Source organism: Physeter macrocephalus, chromosome 7 (genome assembly GCF_002837175.3).
Source record: "Physeter macrocephalus isolate SW-GA chromosome 7, ASM283717v5, whole genome shotgun sequence".
NCBI lineage: Eukaryota > Metazoa > Chordata > Mammalia > Artiodactyla > Physeteridae > Physeter > Physeter macrocephalus.
This window is the reverse complement of record NC_041220.1, coordinates 158,022,275-158,041,138: the sequence shown is the minus strand read 5'-3', so window position 1 is coordinate 158,041,138 and position 18,864 is coordinate 158,022,275. Positions and strand designations below refer to the sequence as shown.

At 36.3% G+C, this 18,864-nt stretch overlaps 1 protein-coding gene across 2 annotated transcripts; it reads left to right on the top strand.

The window, feature by feature from the left end:
• Positions 1 to 786: 786 nt before the first annotated feature.
• FANCB (FA complementation group B) lies at positions 787 to 18,039 on the top strand. 2 transcript variants are annotated; one of them, XM_055086324.1, is made up of 9 exons: positions 787 to 1,804; positions 4,447 to 4,599; positions 5,443 to 5,529; positions 10,683 to 10,811; positions 13,168 to 13,334; positions 13,801 to 14,243; positions 14,364 to 14,601; positions 15,310 to 15,631; positions 17,968 to 18,039. In XM_055086324.1, exons 1-9 carry the CDS (start codon positions 872 to 874, stop codon positions 17,983 to 17,985), a joined length of 2,490 nt encoding a protein of 829 aa, XP_054942299.1. In that variant the 5' UTR covers positions 787 to 871; the 3' UTR covers positions 17,986 to 18,039. The 2 variants fall into 2 exon arrangements, with proteins under 2 accessions (XP_054942299.1, XP_023971261.1); XM_024115493.2 differs by lacking the exon at positions 17,968 to 18,039 and having other exon boundaries at positions 15,310 to 17,380.
• The last annotated feature ends 825 nt before the right edge of the window (positions 18,040 to 18,864 follow it).

Here is an 18,864-nt window from a genome sequence, read left to right as displayed (position 1 = left end):
GTTAAATAATACATGTATTGTACCTGGCATATAATAAGCATGAATAATTGATAGCTATTATTTAATTCTTGTGTTCATTATAATAATGATACTCTATTTTAATCCTGTGTTTTATAGAGGATCCTCTATTTTATAGATCCACTATAATCTCTATTTTCTTCTACTTTGAATGAGGATAGTGACTTCCTTAGGCTGTAAAACTGCACTGTTTTTGCAAAGTAAGATTTAAGATTTATTTCTGTTAGTCTTATGGAGATTTTTTGTAACATCTCCTGTTTTTATTTCTGGGCTTTCATTTTGGCCATCGAGTCCGTTTGAACTCCTTTCTCAGGGAAGCAGGAACCCAAGCGCCTGGGCTGTGGGAGTGCTCTAATTTGAATCCTTGACTGACTGAGTTGTCATTGTACAGGGGCTGAGGCCGAGAGGGAGAAACCAGATTAGGTCGGTAGGTTTGAGAGACAGAAGTAGAACCCTTAAGAAATTCCCTGAGCCAGAGAGAATGTGTGCAGTTCCTTATAATAGAGCACCCACACCTTTTAATAGATGCTGTTAACACATTCGGTTATCTTTTGTGGTGTGGTTATTTGCATTCTTTGCAAACTGTGTTTTTTAAGGGCTGTACAGAAATAATATTGGGGATACAGTTTTTTGATAAGTGTGACATTGTTAAAATAGCATAAAAAGCTTAAAAATGTCAAAGTTTATAGTTACCTATGTGATAGTTCTCTAACAAAAACATGTGTTTTCTTTTCAGCTCTGCCTACTGGATGGCAGTTTCCTTCATTTCATTTTTAGGTTTAGAAGCATCAACTGGAATCGATTTACGTTCGAAAATTGGACTTGATACCTTGGCTTTACTAGCAAACAAGCAATGTCATCTAATGAACAAGAAAGGCTCTTCTGTTATAATGGAGAAGTGCTTGTTTTTCGTTTGTCTAAAGGAAATTTTGTAGGTGAAGGGCCTGCAAAAACACCTGTGTTACATGTCAGAAGAATGGTATTTGACAGAGGAACAGGAGTATTTGTTCAGAAATCCACTGGATTCTTTAGCATAAAAGAAGAATACTCTCATTTAAAAATTATGGGTTGCGACTGTGTTTCAGATTTCAGAACTGGAATTAATCTGCCTTATGTTATGATACAGTGCATTACAGAGAGTAACATTTTCAGATATTTTCTACTATTTCTTCACAGTACCAATAAATTTGAAAAGCGTTTGAGTTTTAGACTACCCTCTGAGTCGAAGGACAGCATAAGGGTCCTTCATGGCCCTTTAGTTTTATGGAGACATGTCCAAACATTCTGTTATATCTCTTCCCAAACTGGCAAAGTTGTTACTGTGTCCGTTAAGTTTTCCTCTATTGAGTGGGCAGGGGAGATTGAAAATGTAGGTATGGTTTTGTTAGGACGAAAGAGATATTACTTATCTGAGGAAGGATGTACCCCACAGCCTTCAAAATCAGATTATGCAACTTGGAAAACTCAATTTTGTGTATACTCCCTTGAAAGGGGAGAAGTAATAAGTGATACATACATTATCCCTCCTGCTTATACCAGTGTGATAACATGTGTGCATGTCTGTGCAACTGAGATTGTCAACAACCAGTTAAGAATGTCTCTGGTTGCTCTTACTCAAAAGAATCAGCTGATTTCATTCCAAAATGGGACTCCTAAAAGTGTGTGCCAGCTTCCATTTGGAGATCCTTGTGCAGTTCAACTTATGGATTCACGTGGAGGAGACCTCCTTTTCGTCATATCCTTTAGGTCCAGTGATGCTTGTGCTGTTTGGGAAAAGAACTTTCAGGTATGGTACTTTTCATCATTCAGCTGGCATAGTCTTAGACCTACTAAGCATCCCTGTGCTTCATAGGATTCATCCTGGAGTCTTATTATCCAAATCAATTTTTAGTGCTGCACTAAAAAGAAAATCATATATGTTACATCATTCTTTTTTCTTAAAATTATCTGAATGTTACTTGATAAAGATTTTGCCTTGTGATTTTGAGTCATAAAACCCTTGAGTTTTTGGAAGTACATAAATACATAACTACAATTATTATCTATTTATTTGTCTTTTACTATAACTCTAATTTTCATTAATTGGTAATAATTGGCTTTGTATTTTTATTTAGAATAAGATCATAAACCTTTCTAGAAAACTCAAATCAGTTGTTGAGCTTTTTAAAAGTTGGTCATTATCATTTTAAACTTAAAATGAAATCTAGAGGAATTCCTTGAAATCTATCATTGTCCCTTTAGAGACGAGTAATTGTTCTCCAGAGAAAAGTGATGTGTTAATTTTTCTAAAAACCGTTGCTTAGAGAATTTCATTATGTTACATTTTGAAACTCAGAGTTGTCCTTTGAGCAAGCATTCACATTTTATCTACATGTAGTCATGTCTTTTCATGTAAGGTTGGGAAATTGCTTTAAAATACTCACCGGTATTGAGCGTTCAATAACGAGTAAAAAGGTGCAGAAAATGAAAAGGAAATTGGAGGATTGTAACTGTGCGTCTCCGATAATATTTCTCTGACCCTGGTGTTTTGTTAACATTGCGTCCTCCTGGCTTAAGATGTTTATCAGCACATTCAGTTATGTGATATGAAGTGTTTATAGTTCGAGATCTTCCAAAGTAGTTTTTTTAGTACATTATACAACCTTTTAAGTTCTTGCGCTGCTTTGGGAAAAAAAGCAGATACTGCCTTACTTGATGTGCCCTGTCCATTTAATTAGAAGCTCAATTAAAATTTCTATCACAGGACTTCCCTGATGGTCCAGTGGGTAAGACTCCGTGCTCCCAATGCGGGGGGGCCCGGGTTGAATCCCTGGTCAGGGAACTAGATCCCGCATGCTGCAACTGAAGATCCCGCATGCTGCAACTGAAGATCCCACATGCCACAACTAAGAAATTGTCTCTGCAAGTTTTGACAAGTATCTATGTAGCAGGCATTTCAAAATTGAGATCATTGTCAAGTATATGTGAAGCAGATAGTGGTGTATTATAGATAGAAAGAGGCTAATATGTTCTAGAGGTGCGATGTCTGATACGGTAGCCACTAGCCCCAGGTGGCGATTCAACATTTGAAATGTGGCTGGTGTGAATTAGAACGTGCTGTCCATGTCAAATACACTCCAGATTTCAAAGGCTTAGTAAAAAATGGAAATAAAATATCTCTTTAATAATTTTTATTGATTATATTGAAATAATATTTTAGATAGATTAAATAAAATAAAATAAGTTTCACCTTTTTACTGCTACTAGAGAACTTTCTTTTATTGGCTACTGGAAAATTTAAAGTTATATATGTGCCTTGCATTTGTGGCTCACGTATATTTCTTTTGGATGGCGCTCTTCTAGAACTAGAGATTGCAAGCATGTGTGTGCATGCATGCGCGCACAGCTGTATGGTGTTTGCGTGCTGAGCACATTCTTGTTACCAGTGTCTCTTCACATGGTTCTTTGTAGTCCATGCTCTTCATGGCGGAGCGGTGGGAGGAAGGGAGGACATGAGTTCACAGCTTTCTCCCTGCATGAGTGAAAAATCACTGCTTTGGAATTAACCTCATAGGGGAAAGATTGATATTTCATTATATAGATTGAGAGTCTTATGATCTTGCTCTAATGCAGGCTACCCTCCACCTAGAGGATGATGTAGCCGTGCGGGATTCTAAGTGGGAGTTTCAGCTTTTCTGCCTGAGGGAGAAGGGATTTCTGATCCCCATGGTGTTAGTTTTCTAGGGGACCGATCTGGAAGCTTTCAGCTTTATGGATCTTTAAGAAGTTGTCTTCTGTTTTAAACTTGGGGTCTCACGTTCTTGTATAAACTTAAGAAATCATTTCATTAGGCTAGGATGATTCTAGGTGCCCCACTATTAGTATCCCTCCCCTCTGTGCCCCTCATAATGACTATGTTCTGTCCTACCAGAGTTTAGGGTATTAATTAATTCCATATGGACTCTTAAGCGTTATTCTGCTTTGAGAGCTCTTAAAGTGTTTGCTAGTACCGTCTAGTTACCTAATGCCACTGAATTCCTTGTTTAATTGGTTTGATCATAAATACATATCCACTAAGGCTTATGGGAGTGAGAGTCATCCTTAAATTAACCGGTTAGAGAAAGAATCTTCACTAGAGTTAGTCATGAGAAGTGTTAGAATTTATAAATTATAAAATTTTAATATAGAAATCAAGAACGTGACAGTCCCTGGACAAATGTTGATAAAGAAATTTCAGTACCTTGCTATTTATAAATTGATGACTCCTTATGTCTTCTCATCTCCCAATATCTTTATTTTAGTTTAGTTTTCAGTGTTTACCCTACCATTTTCATTGCTTGTTTGTAAGATTGAAGATGACAGATTAGAACTACGTGCAACAAAAGGATTTCGCTTACTTCACATCTGATTTTTTTCTTTCTTTATTCCTTCTTTAACACTCTCTTTCAGGTTGCTGCTAAGTGGGAGAAAGTTAGCTCAGTACTGATAGATGACTTCCTTGGAACTGGAACTGAACAAGTACTGCTACTTTTTAAGGGCCCCTTGAATTCAGATTGCCTCAGTTCCTTTAAAATAACAGACCTGGACAACTTAAACTATTCAGTAAGTTCTATTTACTTTTTATGCATTACTTAAGAACATTTTAGAAAATTTGAGCACTTTAAAGCTTTTGACTTACCCTTTAAATATTTTTGATTTCATACTTAAAGTAAGCTTTTAGAACTTTAAAAATACATACATTGAATCTTTTAAATAGTACAGTGACTCTTTTTTCAACAAATGTTATGCAAATTGACTTTTCAAAAAATTATTTATTTTTATACAGCAGGTTCTTATTAGTTATCTATTTTATACATATTAGTGTAGGTGTTTTTGTTATAAATTTGGAATATAGTATATCTGGTATTCACTCAAGTGACAATAATACTGTAAATTAACTTTATCATTGCTTCTGAAAAGCACATTTTATACCAATAAACATGACAATATTGGATTAATTAAGGAACAAAATAAAGCGAAACTGCTTTAGTAAAAGAAGTAACAGTTCATAATATCTTAAGATTTTGAGCATAAGGAAAATAATACTCTGGAAGTTTCAGATCTATATAAAACATCTCTGAGCCTCAGGTTTTTTTTTTCGTTTTTTTTTTTTCCCATTAGTAAAAGGAGGATAATTCTTATTTTCTCTAGTTATGGGATTTTATAAAAGCCTAGTAAGCTGATACTTTTTGAAGCAGTATACAAATGTTAGGTGCGTGGTACTAGTGGATGGTAGTACCATTTTCTAGTTATGAGAAGATGAGGGGGAAAATATGTATCTTGTCTTTTATGTAACAATGTGTATTGTGGCACACTGCCTTTTGGATAAACTTTAATTGTATTTTGTTAATCTTAAATACAATTAATTTCAAAATTTCAGTTTTAGTGTATTGTTTTATTTATTAGAGTGAAACATTGGATTGCAATGAAGATGACGTATTTGACAACAAAGAGAATTATTTGGTGGTTCCACCTCTGGAAAGAAGATTGAAAGTTAGTGTCTTTGCTTTTTGCTTTTGCTTTTTTGGATTAGTGCTGTTCTAAATGAAGGAAAGAACATTGAAAGAAAGGTCCTTAAAGTATAAGAAACTGAGTGATTGGGAGGGAAAAATATGGTACAGGTATCCCCTGCTTTTTGAAAGTTCGCTTTATGCCACTTTGCTTTATGCCACTTTGCTTTTACGAAAGACCTACGTTAGCACCTGTTTTTGCTAACCGAAAGAAATCCAAAGAGGACTTTCGCTTTTATGAAAAAAGGCGAAAGCGAAAATAGCGTTCAGCGTTTGATTTGCGACGAGCCCCGTTACACCGCGCATCCCGAGAAGCGAGAGTAGCCCCGCCAAGCTCCTTCCTGGGGACTGCGCTCGGCATCTCAGCATCCAGCTGCCATAGCTTTGACCTGTGTCTGTGAGCACCTGTGCTTTATCTCCCATTTATTTTGTGCATCCCTTAGCAAGATGTGTCCTAAGGTAATTGCTTCTTTGCTTTACCTCATTTCATAATGGCTTTCAAAAGGTTTCATAGGCATGCTCTACTTTTGGGTAGTGGGGAAACCTGTATTTCAAAGGATCTATTTCCTTTTTTGGTACCTCTGTAAAAGCTATTATGACATTACTTATAAATGTGTCATCTAAACATGATACCTTTTTGTCATAAGATTATGTACATTTAATAAGCCTTATAAGATAAAATAGAGGCTGACTTTTGAAAACACATTCTTCCTAGTTTTTAGGATCAGTATACCATAACTCTTTTAAAAGGAGCAGCAAATATGATGAATCATGACATGTTCTAAACATGATCAGTTTACCTTCAAGTTTTCCATACAAAGCTCTCTAAAAAAGTTTTTGATTTTTTTTTCCAAACGTACAAAGGTAACACACATTCCCTGTAAAATACTCAGACTCTGCCAAGAAATATTCAAGAGACACTAACAATTACCTATGATTCCACTACTGTGATATAACCAATTTTAACACTTTGACTTGCATATTCTTGTTGATGTTTTTAATGAATATATGCAAGTTTACATGGAAATGTGATTATAAGATGCCTGTTCTTATGTAACCTGCCTTTTTTCATTCATAAAAATTTTCCAATATACAGAAAATTCATAGAATAAAACAGTGATTATCTCTAGTCCCCATGTAGATTCAACTATTGTTACTTTATAAAAAATCACATTTGCCTCATCTGTTTCTGCTTGTGTGTGTATGTACATGTATTTGTACATTTTTGCAGAACCGTTTGAAAGTTGCAAATATTCTAATACTTCACTCCTATGTGTTTTAGCACGAATCTCCTAAAAATAAAGATATTCTCCTATGTAACCCCGATACCATTATTCACTTAGAAAGTTAGTATAATAATCTCTTAATCTTATTTACTATACAGTCCATATTCAGATGGCTTCAATTGCCACAAAAATGTTTTATATGGCTGCTTTTTTCAGGATCCAGTCAGTTTACACTTGCACTTGATTATTGTATGTCTCATTGGTCTTTTCATCTAGAATTATGCCCTCTCCCCCTTTTGAAAAAAGTGACACCAATGAGGAGGCCAGGCCAGTTGTCACTCCTTTCTGATTTGTCTGTTTCCTTGTATTGTCATTTATCTTTTTCCTTTATCCCTGGCAAACTTTTTTTGTGAAGGGCCAGATAGTAAATATTTGTACTTTGCGGGCCCTTTAAAAGTATCTTTTGCAAGTATTTTACTATTAAAGTGAATTCAGTAAATGCTTAGTGAACACATATTAGATGTGAATGTGAACAGTAGATAAATAAAACATAATGGACATAGAACCATAAAGGAAAAGGTTGATTACATTAAAAACTTTTGTGCTCCAAACAAAGTAAAATAAATAAAAAGGCAAATTATATAAAAAGAAATTGGAACATATTTGACAAAGGATTAATTTTCTTAATATAAATAGGCATTCTAAAACAGTATTGTTGAGTATGTAAAGTGGTCCAACCTCCTCAGAAGGAAACTTGTTATAGCTATTAAAATGTGAATTGCACATATCTTTTTACTCTTGCAGTTTCACTTCTAGAAATCTGTTCTAAACATATACATGTAAGCGAAGCTGATTTTACAGGAACGTTTAAATAGTATTAATAAACAAAGTTCAATCAAAATCTAAATATCCATCATTAGGAGTATGGTAAATAAATTATGGTATAACTGAACCATGGACTACTATGTAGCTGTCAGAAAGAATAAGGTACCTCTTTATACTGATTTTTAAATGATGCCAAAATAATTTAATTTATGAAAGCATGACTTTTAGAAATTCCACTTCTGGTAATATGTCACTTAATTTATTTGGATCAACTCTGATGATAAAAACAACTTAAAATGATAGATGAAATATGTTTTTAAAATCTTCTTAAAAGCTGAAAATATAAGAATAAATTAGCAGGCCAAACTCTAAAGGCTGGAACCCAGGGAGACAAGCAGAACACTGATGCTACTATTGCCCTGGGAGCGTTTGTATTTAACATAAAGCAAGAGTGCCCTAGTCACCTGGCAGAAACAACATAAAATCCTCTCTAGGCATACACATTTATCCTAGGTCTCTTCTGAATCTCACAAGTAATTTTTTAAAGAAAATGAGCCACGTACAGAATAACTAAGCATGTGAAGAAACAAGGCATCATGATTAATTATTCACAGAAAATAACCATTTCTATAAACTAAAATAAATTGAAATTAAAAAAAAAAACAACAGATGAGTTTAACAGTTGACTCAAAGAGATGTGGAGCAAATAAGCAAACTGGACTGTTAGAAAAATTATCTAGAAGGTATCAACAGAGACAAAGAAGGAAAACATGAAAGAAACAGAGAGGGAAGTCAGGGACATACGAAGGCAGGGACTAAGAGATAGCTGAGCGTCCATGTTGTTTCAAGTACCCACATGTTACCGCTAGCTCTCAATGTGACTCAAAACATTTCTAAGCGCTGGAAGGCCTTTTAGAGATGAACAAATCTACCCTCTCTGCCATTTTGCATATGAGGAAGCAGATGGAGAGCCAGAAATGTGAGGTGGCTTGCAGAGCTAGATCTAGAGTTTGGCTCACTGTTCTTTCCCCTATGCAGTTAATTTTCCAGCCACTTGTTGGAGGGGATAAGGAGAGGCCAGGACCTTGGAGACACTTGTGCATATGTACAGGAATGTTCACAGCAGCATTGTTTGTAATGCTCCACAGCTGGGCATAACCCAGCTGTCCATCAGCGGGAGGAAGGAGAGGGGAAGTGGTGTCGTGATCCGATGGGATGCTACAGAGCAGTGAAAGGCACGAGCTACAGCTACTAGCGACAAATAGATGACTCGAAAAGCGAGTACATACAGAACGATTCCACTTATAAAAGTTCAGAAGCAGAACACACACACAAACTAAACATATTCTTTAGGAGTTCATATGATGATGGTAAAATGATGAAGACCAACAAGGAAGTTATCCTGAAAGGCCAGGGTAGTGTTGTCTCCGGCAGAGAGAGGTTCTCCATTGGGGAGGGCCTGTGGGCTGCTCCTAAAGTGCTGCTTTTTTGACCTGGGTGTGGTTCCAGGGGTGTCTACTTCATCATTAGTCTATGAACTGCTTTTTTGTCTTGCACACTCTTCTGCACATATGAAAGAGTTCACAATAAGAACAGGAAAGCAAGATTCGGTCACGCAGTGCAGTGTGCTCCTGTATTTGGTTTGGGGTAGGTTTTGTTTATGGGGAGGAGAATGAAAGCATACCTTAACATATACATGGAAAAGTTCTGGAAAGGTAAGCAATCATTTGGCTGTGCAAATGGGATTGAGGGTCTAGGAAGGGAAGGCGAGAGGTCTTTTTATGTTGTTTAAATTTGTTATCATGGGCTTATTTTCATAATTTTATAACAAAACTTGTAACAACATAGAATATTTAAGTAGTCTAATGACACATGGTTTATTCCTGGAGTGGGGGTCATGTTGAAGAGAGTAGGGAAGAGAGACCACGGATAATTTCTGAGTGTGCCCTCATTGTCAGTCTGCCTGTGTATCCTGCTCTTCCACTCCCGGCCCCTCCAGCAGCCTCAGACTTGGCTCTCCACCCCAGACAGGTACATCTCACGACCCCACAGTCATGAGTTACTCGGCCAATGAATGATGGAACATGAATGACGTGGAGCCCTCAGAACTAGGCTAACAGATGAAGTTCTAAAACGTTAGGTAGACACTTTACGTACTTTGTTCATGGAGGGAAGATAGAATTCAGTCTTTACTCTCCAACTTCTTTTCATTGATAAAAGGAAAAAGAATTTACCTGCCTTAAAATGTAATTTAAAAGAAAGGCAGATACAGGCTGCATCTTGTTTTTTTTCATTCTAGAAAAATGTTATATTAAAAGATGGATTAATACTTAAACAGTCTCAGATATCCATCTGAAATGAAGCAGCTTCTAAATGTTCAGTAATGCGACTCATTTTAAATTTTCAGGAGTAAAATATATTTCATGAATGTTTCATCCTTAGTGCTGAAATGTATTTATCTGGTATAATAAAAGGAACGGTTTGCTGTATGCCCAGTTCAGAGCCAGTTTTTACCCCCGGTAGTTAAGACTGGACCCGAGCACTGAGTTTATTTGCACAACAATTAACGTGTGAGAGTTTGGGATCTGTTACATGTTACCTTTAAAATTTTGCTATAAAGGTCACATGAACAGAGGATTTCAAGCAGTATCAATTCAAAAGTAAGCGTTTCTGTTCATAATGATACGTCTTGCTTTTTGAAGCAGAAATTATTTCAACAAGAGAAACGGTTTTCTTGTTGGAGTGGGAGTGTTGGTAGGCCTTGTTTTTTATTAATATTGATTGGACTTATTCATATTCATATTGATTCATTACTTAACTCAGTAGTGAAACAGATGCAGATACATTGGCATTCTCTCAATTTGATATGTAAACTATTATAATTATTTGCTGTGTTTATTTTCCTTTGTAATTGGAGACTCAAAATTTGTAAATAAAATAGTTTTGCTCTGAGACGTATTCTTTACTTGTCTATAGAAAAATGAATTAATAAGCAAATTTGGAGAAAATACTTACTGAATTATTGGTACGTTTGGTTTCATTTGAAATTATATCTCTGGCAATGATTTTTCTTTATACTCTACAGGTTGGTTTGGTTTCTGTTCAGGAATTACAACAGCATCTCTTGCTTAAGGAAAAAATTATTTCAAAATCTTACAAGGCTTTAATGAACCTGTTTCAAGGGAAAGATGATAGTACATCAAGTGCAGAGGAGGTAAAGTTGATCATGTGACCGTTTTATCATTTTATGAATTGAAAACCTATAAGCTATTGAAGAGTTCTTTAAATTAGAATATTGGAATATATTGGAAAATGCTGCACAATGGATCAAGAAGCAAAGTGGCAGGGATTATGTAATGGTGGGCTTTTATGACATTGAAAACTATTTGGTTAAAAAGCCAATATTTTACCAATTTGCAAATTATTCTGTAAGATATTAAAATCTCAGTTATCAGGAACCTCGGGGAACAAACCTTTTGTTCAAACAAGGTTTAAATATTAAACTGTTTTATTTGTATAGTTTGAATAGAAATTACTCCTAAGTGAATTACAGTTAACCCTTGAACAGCATGGGGGTCAGGGGCGCCGACCCTACATGCAGTGAAAATCCACAGGTAACTTTACTGTGGGCCATCTGTATCCCTGGTTCCCCATCTGCAGATTCAACCAACTGGGGATCAAGTAGTACTGTAGTATTTACTATTGAAGAAAATGCACATATAAGTGGACCCGTGCAGTTCAAACTCCTTTTGTTCAAGGGGCAGTTGTATATGTTTTCTGACTTCTTAAGCAGAATATACTGAGTATTATTTTACCTTGTATTAATGGTGACATAATTTCATCATTAATATAATTATTCTTTTAGTCTGTTGCATGGTTCATTTCTAAGGATATTTATTCCTCTACTTAATGTCCCTAAATTGCTATGCTCTTCTAGTCCTCATATCTGCTTTTTATAATTTTACTCTCGTTCCACTTGCGGTTGACCATCGTTAAGAACCTCTTCAGGTACCTTGCGGTTACTTATGCCAGTATAGTAATGTAGAAAGTGAGCAAAAACTGCTTTGACTTCATAAAAAAATAGTATTTATGCACATTCGTTCCCTACAGAGAAAGATAGCATAGCAGAGTTACAGATAAATCAAGAAAACCTGGACATAGACACACTTGAAGTTGCATTCTCTTCCCTCAAGTCACTTTAGTGCCTTGCTTTGACTTCCTTTAAGATTTACTGTTCTTGTAATGCTCTTTGCCTTGTGTCTGTATTTCGGTCTTAGCCATATGATGATTTTGGCCCCAAATATCATTCCATTACGTAAAAAACAAAAGCACATCGTCTTGCATTTCTGTATTACTGTTCTCATTTCCTGGGAAACCTCATGCGAGTCCTTGTAGAAAGTCACTGTTCAAAGTCTTCCCATTTCCCTTTCCCACTTGACCCCGGTGATTTTGCCGGTGTTAGAAAAGGGGAAGAAATGTTAGAAATTAATGCATTGAAGCCACTGTGTGCAAGGCACTGTGTTGGGCCCTTCACATTGTTAACTTTAAGAGCAATTCTGGCAGGTAATAAAAATTTCTCCAGGTTTCAGGTGAATAGCCTGCCTCAAATCTCACAGCTACTGGTAGAAGTGTCAGATTCCTAGGAACATGTTTCGTTCACTGTAATGTAAGTGCGCATATCTTTTTTCAGTAATTACCACATAGAGGGGCAGTATAGAGTAATGGTTAATATGCAACATGGGCCCTGGAAGCGGTTGCCTCTGGTTCAGATTCCAGCTCTGAGTCTTGCTAACTGGGTGACCTGGGGCGAGGTAGTTAACCTCCCTGTGCCTCAAGTTTCCTTATCTGCACAATGTAGATAATAATACTACCGAGCTAGGGTACTAGAGTTATTGTGATGGTTAAACAAACTGACGCATGAATGGCATTTAGAACAGTGCCTAACATATAGCAAGCATTCAGTAAGTGTTGTGTATTATTATTATCATTACTACTCCTCCTATTTCCATTTCTATTATAAATCCATATGTGTGCGGAAATAAGTGAGTGTGGCCTGGACTTTAAGAAGAAAATTTTAGCATCAACTATACTAGAATTTTTTTTTTAAAAAGGAAAAATAAAAGAAGAAAATTTTAGCAATAATCGATCAGCTGTCCTAAGATAGTTTAATCACTGTTATTCACACAAAAGTTTCCAGTTACAGTTTAGAGTTAGTCACTGCTAAGGTAAAGATTGGATTGTTCTCAGCATGCCTTGAGCACACATTGTGAGATTATTTTTCAAAATGGACTCCAGGTTTACATCCCTGCTGGCTCTGTGTTGGGTACCCAGAGCCCTGTTTACAGTCAGGCCATGCTTCTTAATCCAAGTAGATGGTTAATTATATGTTTTATAAGTTTTATTTTAGTGAATTATGTTTAATCTATAATATATTCTTGATGATAATTTATTTTAAAATATGTAAGCCATAAGGCCCAGGCAAAAGCTGGTTTACATTATTTTTTTAGTTTTGCTACATTTGGCAGGTTTTGTTTTTTTTGTAATCAGTTATTTAAACATTTTTCCATCAGGAATGTCTTGTCACTCTTTGTGGTGAAGAAGAAAATCCTGTCTATACCTTTGATGAAAAGTTATCAGATAATTTTCAAGATTCAGAACAGGTAGTAGAGAAGATATGGTATCGTGTAATAGAAGATAGCTTGGTTGTTGGAGTGAAAACCACATCTTCTTTGAAGGTGTAAGTAAATTCTAACATGATAACGTTATCTTGATGCTCTACAACAGTACTGTCCAACAGAAATATAGTGCATGGAGGTATTTCATTCTAAATAATTACCAAAATCGACTCTTTTAAAAACTTAGTAGTTTTTTTTCTTGTTTAAGAGGAAAGGAGAAAAATCTACCTCAAAAATAAAATACAGGCATTACTTTACCTTTCCTTTCTCCTAAAAAAATTACTTCCTTAGGTCCAGCATATTTATAATGTCTTTGCTTTCCTATTTCAAGAGAAGTGCTATTACAGAATCTTTAAAAATGTGTTTGGCTTTTACACTTAATATTCTGATATATTTTACATTTGAAATGATGTTTCCTAGGAACGGAGAGAATAAAACTTTTTGGTTGTTGTTTGTATGGCATTTAATCATCTGTTTGATTTTAAAGAATGAACTTTTAGAGTAAACAGAGCTCTGTGTTTTTTACAGGTCCCTGAATCATGTGACTTTATCGCTGTCAATGGATCAAGACCCTAACTCCAGCTTTCTGGTCATTAAGTGTCAAAATAGGGTGATCAAGTTGAGTAGGAAATCTTCCCCAGTACCAGGCTCAGTGCCATATGAAATAGGATCAGAGGTAAAAAAAATCAAGTTGAGTGTTGATAGTGAGGAAGAGGAAGAGAAAGAGGAAAGCATTGTTTGTGTACAACCATCTGAGAAAGAGTATGTGCAGATGATTACTGCTGTAACATCTCTTTCGCCACTTTTAGCATTCAGTAATTTTTCTTGCTTTGTGCTGCTACAAATTAGAGAGAGAGAGAACGGTAACCATTCTGCAGCTCCTTATATTCAGTGTGGCAGAATTTTTTTAAGTCTAGAAGATCTTTCAAGAGGGAAACACCTGCTGACATTTCCAAAGAAGAAACCTATAGGTAATTTTTGTGGGTCCTTTTTAATCATATACCTAATTGAATCAGAAAATTTTAAGAACTCGCTTTATGCGATAATGGGCAGAGTTTAATGACAGCACTTGTGACATGTTTTTGCCATAGAACACATGGAAGATCTCTTTGCGCTTCTCGCGGCCTGGCAGAGAGCTTGTTTTCAAATCATATCACCCAGCTATGCTCTGACTTCAGTGAAGGTGTGGCTCTTAGAACACATGGAATGTGAAGTTATCAAAGAATTTCCAGAAATTTGCTTTTGCAGAAGGCCAGGAAGTTTCTATGGGACACTCTTCAACTGGAAACAAAGAACACCATTTGAAGGGATTTTAATAGTCTATTCCAGGTAATGCACATCAAATTGGAATTGGTCCAGGGAAGTGTGTGTGTGTGTGTGTGTGTGTGTGTGCGCGCACGCGCACGCACGCGCGCCAACAGGGATCCCCGCGGTAGTGTTCTATACCATTGTGGGACATGTCCAGGTCATCGCCTGGTACAACGTGAATGAACAGGTGGTCTCATTTAGAAACTGAAGCTGTTTTGATTTTATGTTTGTTTTTGGCTTTTTGGTGGGGTTGATTAGGGCCTAATAATGACTTTAAGATTTCCCCTTCTCCCCCACAATGAAGTTTTAAAAATATAATTTTGATCTTATTACTCAGAGAAGGAACTTTAATCAGGAAGCAACCTGATTAATACTAACTGAGTTGGTTTAGGATATGTATACGGCTGTTCCTCTGTATCCATGGAGGATTGGTTCCAGGACCCCAGTGGACACAAAAATCCAGGGATGCTCAAGTCCTAGAAGACGGCGTAGTATGATCCGCCCTCCATACCCATGGGTTCCACATCTGTGATTCAACCAACCATGGGGCTGACCGTATTTGATCGCTACAGTCTGAATTATGTCAGTGACCATATGAATGCATTATTGGTTCTGATGATTACTAGAGAGTTTAGAAATGAATATTAATTGATTACTACAGTATGTTGTACATGACCATTTTGCACTGTCCTAAGTTGTGTAATATTGTGTTTGGTTTTTTTATTCCAGGAATCAAACAGTTTTGTTCCAGTGCCTTCATAATCTCAGTAGAGTTCTCCCTATAAACAGTTTCTTCAAATATCTACCATTAGGAAGTGAGGATTTCCTAATTGGTCATTTGGCATTAGCTTTGGAGAAGGAATTGGTCACCCTTGGTTCTTTTTCTTCTGCCTTAGTTAAGGTTGAAAGCAACTTGGTGCAGAGTTGTGAAGCAAGCAAAGAAAAGAGTAGTGGTGATGTGGCTTCTTTATCAGACATAGAGGAAAGCATCCGTTCCTACAGGAAAGAACTTCAGAGAGAAAAGAAGCAAATGTTGGGGACGAACCTAAAAGTGAGTGGTGCCCTTTACAGAGAAATGACTTTGAAGTTAGCTGAGGTTCAGCTGAAGTCAGACCTTGCTGCCCAGAAAGTGACTGATTTATAATCACAATCTCAGCTTGGTTATATTTTAGAATATTTTTCCTTGCCAGAATGTTTTGGTCCTACTTGTTTTCATCTTACATTATATGCCTTCTCTGTCAACATAAAGATTGAGGCTTACTGTAGAATCTTTGGTTTTGAAGATGCACAAAATAGCATGCCTTAGAGCAGCACTTCTCACCTGGGCTCATTTTGCCTCCCAGGGGCGTTTGGCTATGTCTGGAGATATTTTTTGGTCGTCAGAAGTAGTGGCAGGTGGGGAAGGCAAGAGAGGGGTGCTATTCAGATCTAGTGGGTTGAGGCGAGGGATGCGGCTAAACTTCCTACACAGCACAGCGTAGCCCCCGACAAGGGAGGGTCCAGCCCAAATGTGAGTAATGCCCGGCGTGGAGAAATCCTGCCTTAGTGTTTCCACTTAAGACATAGGTGATGGAACAATATTTTGTTCTAAATCTTCAAAAAACCTTAAATAGCCCTTTTATTATACTCTGCTTAGTAAAACCTAGCATATAGAAATGAGCTTCAAACAGATAAACAAGGTTGTCACGATTTAGAAGTTTCTGTAAACATCAAGCCCCTGTGGAAATTTAAATGGCAGAGTGTCTAGGTGAGACCATTATGGTGGAAACCCTTATTAAATTAAATTTTCTTAGAAAGCCTCTATGAAATTGTGTAAGTCTATAGGCATGTGAAAATTTGGGGGCATTTCTTTGAAAAGCATCTCTCTTTCAAAAGGCTAAGCATACCTCACAGGCCACTATTTTTAAAAAATTGAAATTGCCTTTAAGCCATCTGAAATTCCAACTCTAGGCAAAGCTAAAATGTAAAATCCTAACTAAAGTAACTTAAAGAATATGGCACTCCTTAGGGACTGAGAAATTTAAAAATAAGTGAAAATTCACTTCAGTTGAGTGATTTTTAAGGGGTCCAATGAGGCATTTCAAAGGGATAAAAATTCAACCTATTCTCTTTTCTTTTTGGAAAAAATAAGAATTCTGAAGTAATAAGAGAATGTCAGGAGAAGGGAAAAGACACAAAAGGATATGGGCCAAAAGGAATGTTTCTGATCCTTTTTGCTCTAAAATCCGTAAGTGAGATGGAAGTTTCTGTCTCAGGTGAAAGACATGAAGATGATTATAGAAAGCGGCATTTCACACTTGCAGCAGCGAAGTGCTAATCCCTCCCACCCCGTGCCTCAGAAGTGCTTGTCCCTAATGATCTGGTGATGCAAGTGGGTTTTTGAGCAGCTAGGTTATTACTGTCTTGTCTTGGTTTTTATGGTTGTCCATATAATATGCTACCTCTTTTTTTTAGTAATCCATTGCAAATTGAGTTCTATAACTCTACAACTCGATTTCTATGAAATTTCAATGAAAAATATTTCAGACTTTCTGGAAATGAAAATGTGATAATTTCAGGATTAATTGTGGAAGTCTGAAAGCAATGATGTGTGTCAGTAGATGTAGTGAAACTTCCCATGACATGTTCTGAAAGAACAACCAGTAGAAAATATAGAAACTAAATTGTAAAATGGAGGCTGTCAAAAAACTAAACAGAATTTAATTGTAATAGTTTAATAGTTTATCTATAGGAAAGCTAGGATAGTAAAAAAAAAACATATTGCTTATTTTTTATTTATAAAAGCAACCAAAAGGTATTAATCCGTATGTACCAAACAACCTCTTTACAAGTGAGCTTTGTACTCCAGTATAATTTTTTTCTTTTTATTTTTTCACACACACACACACACACACACACACACACACACTGTTTTTTTCATCTTGATCTTTTGTTAGCACTTTTATGAATTCTTCAGTTTTCCATTAGAGTTCTGAAAATGCTTATTCATTCAGTTCAGCAGTATAGTCAGTTACCAGAAACCTGTACTTGTCAGAGTCTTTTCCATGAATTCCCTGAAGATGAAACCCTTTCATAGGAACATTTTTGCAAAAGCGTCACAGTACACCCAGAACTGTCTGTAAATGACAAAAGACTTAAAAATGACCACGGTTAAAGATCTGATGAAAGTTCGTAATAATGCAATTGACAAGGAAATTTAGTTATTTCTGAGATATACATTTTAAAGTAATAACTAGAATTATGACTTATAACATTATACCAGAACATATAAGATTTTTAGAAATTTCATGTAATGTCTGAAACATTTATATTAACATATCTCAATACAAATAACCCAAAGAAAGTTTAGTATTAGTTGTTTTATTTGTTTGTTCTTTTATACTGCAGGTTCTTATTAGTCATTAATTTTATACACATCAGTGTATACATGTCAATCCCAATCGCTCAATACAGCACACCACCATACCCACCCCACCGCGATTTCCCCCCTTAGTATCCATACGTTTCTTCTCTACATCTGTGTCTCAACTTCTGCCCTGCAAACCGGTTCATCTGTACCATTTTTCTAAGTTCCACATACATGCGTTAATATACGATATTTGTTTTTCTCTTTTTGACTTACTTGACTCTGTATGACAGTCTCTAGATCCATCCACGTCTCAACAAATGACTCAATTTCGTTCCTTTTTATGGCCGAGTAATATTCCATTGTGTAATATGTATCACAACTTCTTTATCCATTCGTCTGTTGATGGGCATTTAGGTTGCTTCCATGACCTGGCTATTGTAAATAGTGCTGCAGTGAATAGTGGGGTGCATGTGTCTTTTTGAACTATGGTTTTCTCTGGGTATATGCCCAGTAGTGGGATTGCTGGATCCTATGGTAATTCTACTTTTAGTTTTTTAAGGAACTGCTATACCGTTCTCCATAGTGGCTGTATCCATTTACATTCCCACCAACAGTGCAAGAGGGTTCCCTTTTCTCCACACCCTGTCCAGCATTTGTTGTTTGTAGATTTTCTGATGATGCCCATTCTAACTGGTGTGAGGTGATACCTCATTGTGGTTTTGATTTGCATTTCTCTGATAATTAGTGAGGTTGAGCAGCTTTTCAGGTGCTTCTTGGCCATCTGTATGTCTTCTTTGGAGAAATGTCTATTTAGGTCTTCTACCCATTTTTGGATTGGGTTGTTTGTTTCTTTAATATTGAGCTGCCTGAGCTGTTTATATATTTTGGAGATTAATCCTTTGTCCGATGATTCGTTTGCAAATATTTTCTCCCAT

Coding starts and splice junctions, on each gene's coding strand:
- FANCB (XM_024115493.2), top strand. CDS start 872: ATGTCATCTAATGAACAAGAAAGGCTCTTCTGTTATAATGGAGAAGTG. Junction 5,530..10,682: donor CTCTGGAAAGAAGATTGAAA/GTTAGTGTCTTT, acceptor TATACTCTACAG/GTTGGTTTGGTTTCTGTTCA. Junction 13,335..13,800: donor ACCACATCTTCTTTGAAGGT/GTAAGTAAATTC, acceptor TGTTTTTTACAG/GTCCCTGAATCATGTGACTT.